The following is a 15,140-nucleotide window of genomic DNA, read 5'->3' on the forward strand; positions in this document are numbered from 1 at the left end:
ACCCAGTGCGCTGTGTAAATTATCATTCTATCCGGAGTGTGGCTTTAAACCATATCTCCGTGACATCAAGATCATTTTCCAAGATTTTAGAACATTTCATTGAAGATTCTCCTTCTGTTTGTGTATAATGACATAAACCCTTCCAGAACACCTGCTAAGATGAGCTTTAAGTGGGAAAGTCTGCAAACTATAATCACGTGATAAGTCCCCATTATCCAGATATACAGCACCCTTAAAATGTATTATTTCACCAAGTTTGAAATGATCAGTTCACTAAACCTTCTCAAATACTCCAACAGTGACATCTCCCTGGCATAATTCCTTAAATCCTCTTCATTGTCCATCTAGGGGTTTGGGGTTTTCCTGTCCACCTTTTTGTGTGCAAGCACCTCCTGTTGTGTTCTCTTTAATATAAATGTTAATAACAACACCCAGCAGGGAGAGTGGGAGCCCTCCTTATGACCACAGCATGTGTACAGACACAAGGATTCAAGAGCAAAGATATCACTAAAAGAATTCTTAAAAACTGCTAGGTGGTTTATCTCTCCAACATCTACCAGAGACTGAAATGTCAGGTTTTGGTGGACTGATCCTTTAAGCAGCTTTAAATTTGTTATTATGCATCTTCTACGCCATATAAACTTGACTTTTGGCCATACATTGGCTTTCACCCAAGGAAAGGTTAATAACACCTCTGACATTTTCTTTGTTTCTCCCAGTAGTCTTAACAGTGTTTGAATAACAATAAACTAAATTCTTTTCTGTCGAGTACAGGAAATTCCCAAATAACATTTGCACTTTTAAAAAATCACACTCGAGTTCTCTAGACTTCTTCCCAGTGATTGTGTGTTTTGGAAGCGCTCCCGTGCAGACCGTGCAGTTTATGAGTTTTGTAACACATGGTCGGTCAGCTGGCTCCATCGGTTATGGGGAATATGCTTTTGTTTCTTTTTCCAAGGCAGATTTCATCAGTGTATCAGTCCAGCGGCTATGAACCTTTGACAAACTGTTCATGTGATTGTGAGTAGAAATGAGTGAGCTGATTTGCCTATGCAGCAACATGAATCTGATACTTTGCTTGATTCTTTCATGTTCCAGAGGCTGTGTGCATAAGTACATACTGTAAATGTTGTATATTACATTGCTGGTGTATAAAGATGTCAAGGGTAACATACTGTCACACTTCCCTGTGTGAGGATCCGGCGCCGGGTTTTACCTCCTGTCTGAGCTGCTTGGCTTCCTGCCAATCCACTCTGAACCTCTCCATTAAAAGTCCAGCTCACTTGTTCCGTGCCGTTCGAGCAACGTGTCTTTTCACCCAGTCGGACTTCCTGTTTATTTCTTGCCTCTGTAATCCCTGCGGTTGCCCACCACCTACCTTGTCTCCTGTGAGTCTGGATTCCCTCTTCCTCACAGCGAGATCCTGTACGTCCTGCATTGGATTGATCATCAGCTTCTTCAAGTGAGTCCTTGCACCTGTGCCTACTCGTGTGGCTGTGTATATGCTTCAACCCTGTCTGCTGATGCATCCAGCACCTCGGTGCTGCCACTAATCTTTATGTCTGTGTGGGCATGCTAGAGGGCCGCAAACTGGAAGGTGTCCAGCAGCCAATCATCCTCACCATTAGAGGCTCTGTCGAACACCTGGCCCTTCTTAGAACCTGCGCCTCTAGTGCGTCCCTGTTAACGCACAGACACCATTTTTTGCACGTTACTTTTTGTCATTTTGTGTGCCCCGGTCGCAGACCGTGACACATACAGAGAACAGTGATCCTCCTCTTGGCAAATACATGTACTGAATAATGATTCGTAAAGATCATTGATTCAAAGCACAGGATTGCAAAATTCAATGAGCTCACTTTTAGGCTCCCTAAGGAACAGTGACGGGTACAAGTCAGTTTCCATTCCAGAACCAAGATACAAACTGCACAAACAAAACAAGGCCCTCCGGATTAAACATTTGCACTGAGGACCCAGTGCACCATCCTGAGTAAAGTCTGAAGACCATACAGGGTTTACACAATCAGTGTAGAGGGGGAAATTGAAGTTTGAGCTATGGTTAAAGAGGTGCCTATCTACCTGGACTCCCAGTGTAATTAAAAATAGGGGTTTCTCTCTTCCCTTTTTCTCTGTGCTCCCTGGGGAGGCATGGTAGTGTGCCCATCTGGCTGCCTAAGGGCTACCTGTATATCTAGGTTCCTGGTTGGGGTTCTCCATTACGTCTCTAGCTCTGGTTGATGTGATGTGGACATGCCATTTATGTACAGGCCCCCTTGAATGTACTGGGCTTGAAATTTGTTCAGTATCGTACACTTCTCCCATGGGTTTCATGGTTTACTGGGTCCCAACCCAGGTACTTTGGGGTTCTTTTGTGATTCTGCTTTCTTCTTCCTTTTTTTTTTTTTTACTTTTTTGTCTCCCTTTGTACCCAACTGTTGGTTTTCATGTGTTAATTTCTTTGAAAAATGTATAAATATTCTTTTAAAACAAATTGGGGCTTCAGAGCTGTGTTTCCCCCTCATCAAGAGGACAGCAGGTGGCTGGGTTCGCTTGCCACGCACTCCAGCTTTTAAAAAAAAATGTATTTGGACAACCCCCTGTGATCATATATTAACTTCTTACATGAGAGAAACTTATTGGTCTCTATTTTCCATTGTTGCAATGTAGGTGTCAAGGCTTTGTGATAAACTTTCTAGCTGTAAACAAAGTTTAATCCAAGAAGATAATCAAATATCAGTCCAGTTCTAGGGTTGCAAATAGACATTGTATAGTGTTGTGTTTTTTTTTTGTTTGTTTTTTTTTATAACGTCAGTGAAATTACAATTGTGAATTCCCTTCCAGAGTTAGTGGCATCAGCTGAGAGCTTTGATAGCATCAAAAAACACTTAGATGAGTGTCTTTATTCAACCTTACCAACTATGTAAATTTGCCTGATTACCCCATGAACCCCATCACTCTTTTGTTGCATAGTGGGCCTATCTTACAAATACAGGAACAATTAAAACTTGAGCCAAAATGGAGTATTTGGGAATATCGTTCCTGGGAGACTTGCTCAAATTTAATAAATGCAGCATTCTTTGTTTTTTACATATACTTGAGAACACCATAAACGGAAAGTGACACTAAACTCAGGAGTTACATCATAAAAATGCACCTTAACTATTAATAGAAATGTATCTTATTTGGTCCCTGTGTGTGTTGTAAAGTAGTCACCGCTCCAAACTCACTTCCGTGGTAGACTACAAATGTAATACAAATTAGTAAACTAAACATGACATTGTAGTCCATCCCAGGAGCGAGCTTGGAGCGGTGACTGCTTTACAACACACACAGGGTACCATGGGAAACAAAAGTAGCCCCCCTCCAGAAGGAAGGACAGTGTCAGCACCAATCCAGAGATGATTTGAGGATCTACAGCTGAGTGATACACAAATAAGATTAATTTTTGTTAATACTTAAGGTACTTGAATGCATGTTTAAGCTTTAACTTCTGAGTTTAGTGCCATTTTATAGTGAAACTGTTACTTCAGGGTCTGTCTGCTCCAATTTTGATAAATTTCTCTCCACTATGTTCTGAAGGAATGTTCACGGCTGAGATGGCTTCACATGTTACATCTACTATTTGCAACCAATGGCCCAGATATACTGTAAATAAAAATGGTACTTTGGGATCACAGCTAGTGTAGTGTAGAACACATCCTAGTGTTTTTAGTTGGGACATGTGTTAAGCCATTAAGTACTCCTTTGCCTGTAAACAGACTGTGACACTTGGGGACAATATGCACAATGCTGCAGCAGCTCAACAAATCCCCCCTGTCATAGCAGGATCTCAGGCGATTCTGACAAGCAAAGTTTCTGCAGTGCCTGATACTTTCTGTTCATTCTTCTTGGTCATTGGGGCTGAACATAAAAGTGTTGTTCAACGGTAATGTATGGGGACAAGGCTTAGCTGCAATCCCTGGCACTACCATGTTGGAGCTGTCTGTCAGAATGCCCTGGAGTTGGCCATGATGGCAGGGTTTGGTAGGCTGCTGCAGGTATGTGTCAGTACTTCACACCTAAAGCAGTTTGTTTTCTTTTACTCCCTTGACAAAGTCTCTTTTAGAGTAATTTATTGTATAATAGCTCAAAATGTAACTGAATATATACTATGCGTTCCCTTTAAGTTGTAGCACAAAATCATCGTTTTGTCTTCAGCCTAATTTGGTTACCACATTTATATCTGGCCCAGGTGTTTCAAATACTAGACGCAATATATGAAGCCATCTCCATCTCTGCTGTGAAAATTACTGAATCTATAAACCAGGTGCTTTTTATTATAGAAGTAGAATGTTCTCAATTCTTTCACTTCAAGAGGCTGGAACTTAATACTTCAATAAGCCATGACTGAAATTCAGTAGCTGCCAACAGCTTGGCTGAACTGTGTTCCCAATTAAGTAGATTGTCTGCCTAGAGAGAGAGAGAGAGAGGCACTCGATTTTCTCAAGGCGTTGCAGTGCTAAAAAGACTGATTAGGACTGGAGCACGCTCAAATGTGTAGGAATTTTAGGTGATTTTCATCTACATTTCAAAAGTGAAATATTAGTTTGTAGGTTGGAATTGCTCTTTAAGAGTAAAATGTTTTTTTAGAATGTTGATGTCCAAATACTTTTTTGCCCATATTGCTATGTTTTATTGTTTGGGCTTTCTGAATATATTAATGAAAACATTTGGAGAGAGAAACCTTTGACTATGACTTTTTGTGCAGAAAGCCAGATAAGGTGGCACTGGCATGGCATTAGCAGGGTTGGAAGAACTTCAGTGGGACAATTCCTATCACTGCAGCCCTTTGAACAATGTTAGTGGCCAGAGCCTTCCTACTCCAAGACATTGGGCAGCGTCCGTGTTCAGTTTGCCGATCGTAAATAAATGTCCAGATTCTGCCTCCCCATCTTCATCTCACAGTAAGACTGTGCTTTTAGTATGTTCGTTAAGGTTCTCATTCATCCAGGTCATGGTAGATCTGTAAAATATAAGTCAAGGCAACAGGGTTTGCAGCGCCCACAAGGTCCCCCTCCTCAAGAAGGCACATGTACAGGCCCGTCTGATGTGTGCCAATGATCATCTAAATGATTCAGAGAAGGATTGTGAGAAAGTGCTGTGGTCAGGTGAGACCAAAATTGAGCTCTTTGGCATTAACTCGAGTCGCCGTGTTTGGAGGAAGAAAAATGCTGACTATGACCCTAAGAACACCATCCCTAGAGTCGAGCATGGAGGTGGAACCATTATGCTTTGGGGCTGTTTCTCTGCTAAAGGTACAGGCCGACTTTGCTACATTGAGGGGCCAATGGGCGGTGCCATGTATTGTAAAATCTTGGCTGAGAACCTCCTTCCCTCAGCCAGAACACTGAAGATGGGTCGTGGATGGGTCTTTCAGCATGACAATGACCCAAAACATACCACCAGGGCAACAAAGCAGAGGCTCAAAAGAAGCACATTAGGGTCATGGAGTGGCCTAGCCAATCTCCAGACCTTAATCCTATAGAACATTTATGGAGGGAGCTAAATCTTTGAGTTGCCAACCGACAGCCAACGAACCTTAAGGATTTAGAGAAGATCTGTAAAGAAGAGTGGACCAAAATCCCTCCTGAGGTGTGTGCAAACCTGGAAACCAACTACAAGAAACGTCTCACCTCTGTGCTTGCCAACAAGGGTTTCTCCACCAAGTACTAAGCCATGTTTAGCTTGGGGATCAAATACTTATTTTACTCACTGAACTGCAACTCAATTTATAACATTTGTATCATGTGTTTTTCCTGTATTTTTGGTTGATATTCTCTCTCTCTATCATGTAAAATACACTCATGATAAAATTATAGACCCTTCATTTCTTTGTAAGCGGGCAAACTTACAAAATCTGCAGGGGATCAAATAATTCTTTTCCACACTGTATATGTACATGACTATTGCTTATTCAACTGAGGGAGAAATAATTTGTGGCTTTCTAACAACTACATCAAATCTATGGACAGCTTGAGACTCTTTTTGAACCCTCCAAATCTCAGGTTCCATGTCTGGGATTAATCTGTCATCCTGGTGTACATAAGGTGTGTGTGCATTACAAGCATGGAGTCCACCAACCACAGATGACCTTGAGCACCTTGTTGGATTTGCAGCTTTAGACATGTAACCATTGTGGCTGGCCTTTGTATGGAATATGGATCTGTCAGCAGCCTGTCTCACCACGGCATTGCAGGACTTATCAAGAATAACAGTACCTAAAAGGAAGGTAGCTCTACTGGGTGTCCTTGTGTATTTGCTTGTATATCACATGTGTTTATTTTAAGCACTAGTGATTAAGTGGTCACATTGTCCTTCCCATTAATGAAGTTGATTATTTGATCAGTGTTTTGTTTCTCTTCGGTGCCTTTGTATCCTCTTCATTGGTTTTGCTGCTGTGAGATCTTCAGCAGGTCAATTAATGGGTTGATGGAATGTTATGCGCTTCATTATTGACTACTTGGATGTGTCTTCAGTGCAAGAACTTAAGGAACCCTTAGATATGAGATGAGCCATGCCAAATCCAGGCCATTGCCGTAGATGAGCTTTCTCAGGAAAACTAGCTTTTGGCAGGTTGTTTTTCAAGGCTAGTTGCTTCTATTTTCATAGATATGTGGTCAAGCTCTTTTCTCCTTCCTCATAGACTTCAACATTTGTTCTTGTGTGATCCAGCTCCACTGGAAAGATTGTTCAGTAGACTAAAAGTTCAGCTGCCGTCTATTGTGTATGATAGCTTTGTATTTCTATCATAGAAGCTGCTTCTGTTACTGAAAGTAGCATTCTAGTCTGAATAGAGAAAACCCCTAAAATCACTTTCCAGTCTCGGGGAACCCCAGCTAAAAATGATAAGACCTACAGCTTATGGTCAGAAAGTTGTAGAAAGTGGTGTAATTTTTTTTAGCACTCCTCCCTGCTCTGTACGGCACAGTTGTTTTAGTAATAATTTTAAAATGAATATAAATTTCAGAAAAGAAAGAGTAAAAATGGTGGCATACCCTAACATTAGTGGTCAGCATAGAAGTGGCCCCTATATTAGTTGTCAGTGGAAAATTGCCCCAATTAGTGAGCAATATAAGGGTGAAATTGGTTCACCAGTCCTCATTCCTCCAAGAACCCTAAGTAATCCTGGGGTTCCACAGAACCCAGGTTGAAAAAGGTGGAGTCATAGCTCTTAAACAGCAGTGAAAACCAGCAAGTAAAATCAGTAAATGTCTGCGTTTTTTAAAAAAAAACCTGTTTCTGACGGCTCTTTCAGATCTTCTGTGGATGTCTACAGCCTTATTTTCACTGTGTTTGCCTGATGAAGGGACCATGTTCGGTCCAGAAACGTTGCTTTTACACTGTGCCACCATGTCTGTATAACGTTTGAATAAAAGAGGCGTTCAACACATTGGACCTTGGAGTGCAGGTGACCTTCTTTTGGACATTTCTGTGATAGCGCGGCACCATCCGCAGGTTGTATCAGCACCCATCTATCTTGGGATTTCGGTCAGCAGTGCTGTGGATTACACATTACTGTCTACAGCCTTATGTCACATGATTTGGTGCTGCACAGTCACTCTCTGCGAACTACAAAGAGAAGGGCTCACAATCCGCTAACCAAGTCATTAATTTCTCAGGTGCAGGTACAGAAAATGAAGGAAGACATGCCATGAACAGTGTGGCTTTAGTAAGCAAGGCAGCAATCCAAATAAGTACTGGAAGGAAGACAAATGCCACAGGTCCCCTAAATCTCAGGTTGCTTTGGCATACAGGTTTCCTATTTACAAATTTGGCCATGCCACCTTTCACTGCCAATTCTTTCCTATTATCCTATTACTGTGATGAGTGGCCAGTAGCAAAGCAGAACCAGTTCCTCAACATGGAAACCTGTTAAAATGATATATCAGAGCGCATTGTCTTCTGGTGACTCGGAGAGCTGTATGTGAGGTCTGACTAGGGCATGCAGGCACCTGGAAGTACCTGTTTTTAGCAAAAAAGTTAAAACATTCAGGAAGTATTCTCTATTTCTCTATAAATAAGGAAGATACTATGTTTTTCTCGGTTAAGTATTTTGCATTAGTGATCCTCAAATTGTTGCTTCTTGGCCAGATATGGCCTACTGCTCGCCATTCACTGGTTCTCGCAAAGCAAAGGCCATCCATGCAGAGCCTACTTTTTGCATGCTGGTTCCATTGAATGCTGAGTGGCAGCAGGCACCTGAACATACAGTGTCCCAGCACACACCAATGTACTTTAGCCAGCAGAGGGAAAGTGATACTAACCTCAGGAGTTAAATCTTGAAAATGCATTCAAGTACCTTAACTATTAACAAAAATGTATCTTATTTGTAAATCAGTCAGCTGTAGATCCTCAAATAATCTCTGAATTGGTGCTGACACTGTCCTTCCTTCTGGAGGGGGGCTACTTTTGTTCCCCATGGTCCCTGTGTGTTGGTAAACTAAATGTGAGATTGTAGTCCATCACAGGAGTGAGCTTGGAGCGGTGACTACTTTACAACACACACAGGGACCATAGGGAACAAAAGTAGTCAACCTCCAGAAGGAAGGACAGTGTCAGCACCAATTCAGAGATGATTTGAGGATCTACAGCCGAGTGATGCACAGCTGGCGTGATCTCCTGCCCCACAGTGCCTGTATAGTTCTGTCCATCATGTCCTCCGGCCAGAACAGGAGCAGCATGGGGCATAGAGCCTACACAGAGTTAATTGGCACTGACCACTAATACAATGGAGCTTTCCAGTGACCACCAACGTTGGGGCACTTTCTTCTTACATTATCCACAAGCACTGGGGCATTTTTATTCCCACTGACCCCTGGCCATAGTTTTGGCCCCTAAATAGTTTAAAAAACTGTGAACTGGCCCTTTGTCTAAACAATTTCAGGAGCTCTATCTGGAACATAAGACGGCTTTGCCAAATTTGGGTGGACACTTCTTCAAGCATTTTTCCTTAACAGAATACATTATCGGTATCACAGCGGCAATCGTACATTTCCAGAAGCAGTTTAAATAACTCTTCATATGTAATAAAAACATTGAGCTATGTTCCAGCAAGGAAGACGGAAGCTGACGATTTTGGCGTTCAATCAACTTTTTGTCACCTAACGCCAACCCTTCACTGTCGGCAACATATTCGGCTTTGTCGTATCTCATTCCTCCAGAGAGGTTTTGTAAATTCCAAAAATAATTAACATCATTTAATCTGATCTGTATTAAGTAGCTTGTGGGTTTACCTTGGCAGAAAACACATTTCCCTCGGTAATTGTACCCCTAATTGTCCTTATAGTCAGGGAAATGGAGAGCATTAATCAGGCAATTTTCTTTATTTTCAAGGCACTTAATAACACAGAGCATTTAAGGTTCTTTTTTTTTTTTATACTGGACTCCAGGCATAGTAACATTTATTGAAGTCTGTCCCTCAATAGCACATAGGATAATATCCACTATGTGTGCACCATATGCCTTTGCAAACCCAGATAGCATCTTCTAAAAGCAGCAATGACACCATCACTGTGCTGTGCATAGCCTGAGCAGAGAGCGGAGCTGTGGTAGGGACCCAGCAGGCTCCACCCTCTGTAGGCTGCCTGTAGAAAACTACAGGAGGGGGGCGGAGACGAGACCAGTCACCCTGCACAAGGAGAGAGAGCAGCAGTGGGTGGTCTTTATTACAGGAAGCTCCAAATTTCACACTGGATTACTGCACTGATCTGGAAGAAATACACAAAGCTCACCAAGAAGAATACACATGACTCTTACATTTAGATGATATTTGCTTATCCTAAAGTTCAGCTTTAAAGTTAAATGTGTGAAAGTTGTTGGATTAAACTCAATATTTTTTACCAGCACTATTCTGATGGTTTTGGATCTGTAGTTTAAAGTGCATGAAAGCCAATTTTATTTTATTTAATTGTTTTACTTTCTGGAGTAGGGAAGGGTTACAACCCTTGTCAAGTTTGTGCTGCAAGACTTTGTTCCCTCTGGATAGATATTCACTCTATTTGTTCTGGTGACTATTGTCAACGTTACAGAAAACTATTTCAAATCCTTAATTTTAGAGCGGTCACTGAGGCGAGGGGGAGGGGAAAGCTTACAATGGGGACCTCAGTTTTGGTAATCACTGTTTAAAGCTGACCATACACTATTGAGCTGGCCATAAACCTTACAATTATCTGCAGAGTTTCTATGGTCGGATGGAAAAGGTGGATGGAGTAATCTCCACCTGAGCCAATCTGTTGCACTTTTTCCATCTGACCACAGAAAATCTGCAGATAATTGTAAGGTGTGTGGGCACCTTTAGGGGCTGAGAAAACAGGGATGAATGGGAAAAAAAACCTCTTTATTCCCCCATCTATGATAACGTAAATAACAGAATGCCCTCCTCCCCCCATGACGATCTATGGTGTTCTGACAGCAGCCGATTGGCCGGTGTCAAAATACCTGAACTATGACTGACTGCAACTTATTGGTTGCAATCACTGTTCGGCCAGGGTATTTTGGACCCGCTCCTTCAACAAAAGTCATCTGAAAAATCAACTTTTGCTGACCAGCAAGGGGGGAGATGAGGCCACACACTTGTCGAATTTCAGCCAAGTGAGCAGGACTGGTCTAGAGCATGGCCAGCTTAAAGTGTATTTCCACTTTTGCAGTCAAATTTGAGAAAACCCCTCTATATATGTGTTATGTCTTCCTAATCACACAGCATACTGAGAATTATATAGAAAAAAATCTTTACCTTTTCAGATATTTTATTACAGCAGGCAAGGTGGCTGATTCCAGCTTTTTCTCAGCCCCTTCACAATGATTTGCACCCCAAATTGGCTGCAAAAGTGGAGATACACTTTAGGAGGGGATTCCCCCTCACTTTTTGAGAAGTTTCCTCTTACTTCAACTCTGGGACAGAAACTGAAGGGAAATCTCTCCATCAAAAACAAGACCGTGAAAGAAAAATCAGAACAAAACAAAAAACTTTACAAATACTTAAGAGGTAGTTCACACCAGCCCCGGCACGATTCGGTGCTGGACCGCACTGGATCGCATCCCGGCCGGCTCACTGTGTTCTGGGGCAGGAGGGGGTGTGGCGGTGCATTGAAGTCAATGGCACAGCAGCCATGCCCCCCAGCCGCAGTGTGATCACCGGCACCGAAACGCGTGCCATATCAATGCCTGCGGTCCGGTGCGGTCAGGAAAAAATGCTGCATGCACTATTTGTTCTCACCAGACTGGAACGCAGGCATTGCTGTGCCACATGTTCCGGTGCGTGTGATCGCACTGCGGCCGGGGGGCATGGCTGCAGTGCCATTGACTTTAATGCACCGCCATACCCCCTCCTGCCCCAAAATACAGTGAGCCGGCCGGGATGCGATCCAGTGCGTTCCGGCACCGAATCGTGCCGGATCGCACTGGGGCTGGTGTGAACTAGCCCTGAAAGCCAGGGGAATGGGCGAGGAATTATTTACAGAAATGTTTATATTCTGCACTTCTGGCACTGACTCCTATGTGCTATCACCTGTAGGGTTAATCCCGTTACATCCGCAATGATGGTCACGTTGGTCACATGACTTGCACATATAAGGGGTATACAGACTCACATAGCAGGAGGCGAGAGGAGTTCATATTCCAGACTTGGTTGTCATTATACAGAACGGGGGAGAATGTCTGTCTGGCATTATTCGGGTATAGTTGCAGATTAGATCCATCTCATATGATATGTCAATGGGGAGCCTTTCCATGTGGTTGCTGTTATACTTTGGCTGCTGTTAACAGAGAGCTGTCACTCCACTTTAAATTCCTTCTGAAATGTAGCAGAAATCATGTTCTGGGACAGTCGATTTTAAAGGCATTTACGAAATTGTGTCAGAAAGTGTAAGCAGAAATGTGTATGTAGAAGCTGGCATTCCCTGACTGATTCTGGAATAGCTCGTCCTTCTGGATTTAAAGCTGAACTCCAGGCAAACAGCTACATACTGTACATATGTGGGAGCCTTTTTACCTGCCGAAGGGTTTATATTTATGTCCATCCAGTCTTGAGATGTTCACAGCTCTGTCTAATCAGGGCAGAAGACCTGATATTTATCTGCTGCAGTTAAATAATACTTACAGGTCTTGTCCCTTCTCCAGTCTTTGATTGGACAGCAAAAAGGAGAAGCATAGATTTTAATGATTCTGCGCTGGACCTATAAAGATGTATAAGTGCTAAAAGTGCAAATTTAATTTGAAGGCTGCAGCAAAACGACCGTTAGGTCAAAATATTAAACTTTCAAATTATGCAGCGCCCGCAACATATAACGTGTTAATATCATAAACCATGAAATCAAATAAATATATGTGACTCAAATGTATAAACTATAATAGTATACTGCACACATGAATGTTAGTGACTTAAAGTCTTTCTAAAAAACCATCATTGGCCCTGGATCATTGATCCCACAGGGTATGTGAACCAATTGTTGTTAGTGACAACCACCGTATAATTGTTGAATGATGTGATGTGTCAAATCCAAAGAGGACTGTTCAAAAAGTATTCGAAAAAATATTCCAAAAAAAAGGTGTTCAAAAGAAATTCCGTGAACTATGTTGGGGATAGGGGTTAATACCACATATCTCACCTCGAAAGGTGCACTCACCGTGAGGTAGTGGCTGTGATAAGCAGCCGGAAACGCTCAGACAGAAGCTCTCAGGACCGCAGCATCGATCCACCGTCTCGCTATGGTCTTCAATAAAGGATGTGTCTCCAACGTTTATGGAAGAAAGAAGCCTTTCATTGTGTAATGTTTTTCAACACAGAGGCTTTATTAAAAATCAAGTTTAAAACGAACAATCACGAACATTTAAGATTTTGTTCGATCAATACACACAGCCTAGGAACGGAGTCCTGTGTTAGCCTAACTACACGCCATACCGAACACAGGACTCCGTTCCTAGGCTGTGTGTATTGATCGAACAAAATCTTAAATGTTCGTGATTGTTCGTTTTAAACTTGATTTTTAATAAAGCCTCTGTGTTGAAAAACATTACACAATGAAAGGCTTCTTTCTTCCATAAACGTTGGAGACACATCCTTTATTGAAGACCATAGCGAGACGGTGGATCGATGCTGCGGTCCTGAGAGCTTCTGTCTGAGCGTTTCCGGCTGCTTATCACAGCCACTACCTCACGGTGAGTGCACCTTTCGAGGTGATATATGTGGTATTAACCCCTATCCCAAACATAGTTCACGGAATTTCTTTTGAACACCTTTTTTTTGGAATATTTTTTCGAATACTTTTTGAACAGTCCTCTTTGGATTTGACACATCACATCATTCAACAATTATACGGTGGTTGTCACTAACAACAATTGGTTCACATACCCTGTGGGATCAATGATCCATGGCCAATGATGGTTTTTTAGAAAGACTTTAAGTCACTAACATTCATGTGTGCAGTATACTATTATAGTTTATACATTTGAGTCACATAGATTTATTTGATTTCATGGTTTATGATATTAACACGTTATATGTTGCGGGCGCTGCATAATTTGAAAGTTTAAAAAGGAGAAGCAGCAGATTGATGGGCTCATCTTGTTCTATTTTACTCTGCTCTTATTCTTATGTTCCCTTGTTTGAGAACTGCAGCTCAACTGGTTCCTTGTACTGCTTCTCTCTCCCTCATTATGAGCTCTGCTGTGCAGGGACTACAAGAGGCTGATACCAAGCACCTACACTGCTTGTCATTCTTTTAAAAAAATCACTTTTAATAATGTATTATTAATAATTACTGAGCTGCATTTATTTCGGTTTATATTTGTATATGTTTTTATTTTGTATTTTAAGAGTTGTTCTTAGTACCGGTCTTTTGTTATTCAGTTATATATTTACCTCTCTTATTTACCAAATGTTCTCTTCTGTGTTTTATTTGCAGGAGTCCCGACTACTTACCAAAATAGCTTGGACGTCACTTCCACCATCACCACCATCTTGGATTTATTTCTGTATAAAAGCCATGGCAGAGGTCAATTGGTATGACGCGGAGGCCAGGATTTGAATTAATACTTTGTTTATGTTAATATGTCTTTGTTTTCAATTTGACAATAAATACATTTCAGGTATCGTTTTCTCTTCCGGTTTGTGATCCTGGGATGTCACAGCATAGTGAACTTCTGACTTGTAAACTGCACAGGTTTTGAGCTGGACCTTTTATATAAAGTGGAATTCCAGCCCAAACTTTTAATTATTATTATAATACAGGATTTATATAGCGCCAACAGCTTGCGCAGCACTTTACAATATAAGGAAGACATTACAGTCACAATACAATTCCAGACAAGATGGTAAGGAGGGCCCTGCCCCGGAGGGCTTACAGTCTAACAGGGAGGGGCAAGTGATGCATGATTTTATTATTTAAGTTATAGATAGAGCAGAGCAGGGTGTAGCTTCTGTCAAATTTTTATTGAGCTCTGCGTACCCATTGTGAATATTTCCTCATTTCCAAAAAACATGAGTCTGGAACTCTACTTTAATGTAAACCTGTGCACAGACTATGCAAACTAACGTATATTCATATTCTGAAAAGGCAGTAAAAGGACTTTAAAGGGTAAGTTTACTTTTGTGACCATGTTTTATGTTACACCAATATTTCCTATTTGATTAGGAGCTGCTGCAGGTGGCAGTTATGGCAGGAGAAGGTACCTGATGGAGTACCCTGCCACCTTATGATGCCCATATCCTGCTGGTGCAGTTTAATGGCTCAGGAAGAGAAAATGTTTAAATTGTAAATGGAAGCAAACCTCTAAAATACATTGTTGTGCCATGTTAGCCATTGACAAAAGTAACGGTTTGGACTTCTGCAGAAGAGACCATAACTTTAAATGGTCTCCCTGTTACAGTGCTGATGGGGAATGTCAGATAACAAAAGTAAGACTGGAGACAAAGTGCAAATTTCTTTCTTTCTTGGAAAATGCAAGACTCCGGGAACATGGCTGAAACAGAGACAGAGCAGAAATGATATGTGCTACTTTGATTTTCTCTGAGCCATCTCCACATCAACGGCATTTTAAAAAGACGACTACCATCCCCACATCCCACTTACGTTGGCCACACCAGTAAAATCAATTCAAGAATA

The 15,140-nt window shown here is 41.7% G+C and overlaps 1 protein-coding gene across 1 annotated transcript in view; it reads left to right on the plus strand.

Annotated features, from left to right (window-relative positions):
* MRPL13 (mitochondrial ribosomal protein L13) overlaps positions 1 to 14,127 on the plus strand; it is a 54,061-nt gene extending 39,934 nt beyond the window's left edge. Inside the window, exon 7 of the mRNA XM_018553344.1 lies at positions 13,941 to 14,127. Within this exon, the coding sequence (XP_018408846.1) occupies positions 13,941 to 13,965 (25 nt within the window). The 3' untranslated portion in view covers positions 13,966 to 14,127. The remainder of the gene's footprint in view (positions 1 to 13,940) is intronic.
* Positions 14,128 to 15,140: the final 1,013 nt, after the last annotated feature.

Source organism: Nanorana parkeri, unplaced genomic scaffold (assembly GCF_000935625.1).
Source record: "Nanorana parkeri isolate BGI_ZX_2015 unplaced genomic scaffold, ASM93562v1 scaffold117, whole genome shotgun sequence".
In the NCBI taxonomy this organism is placed as follows: Eukaryota; Metazoa; Chordata; class Amphibia; order Anura; family Dicroglossidae; genus Nanorana; species Nanorana parkeri.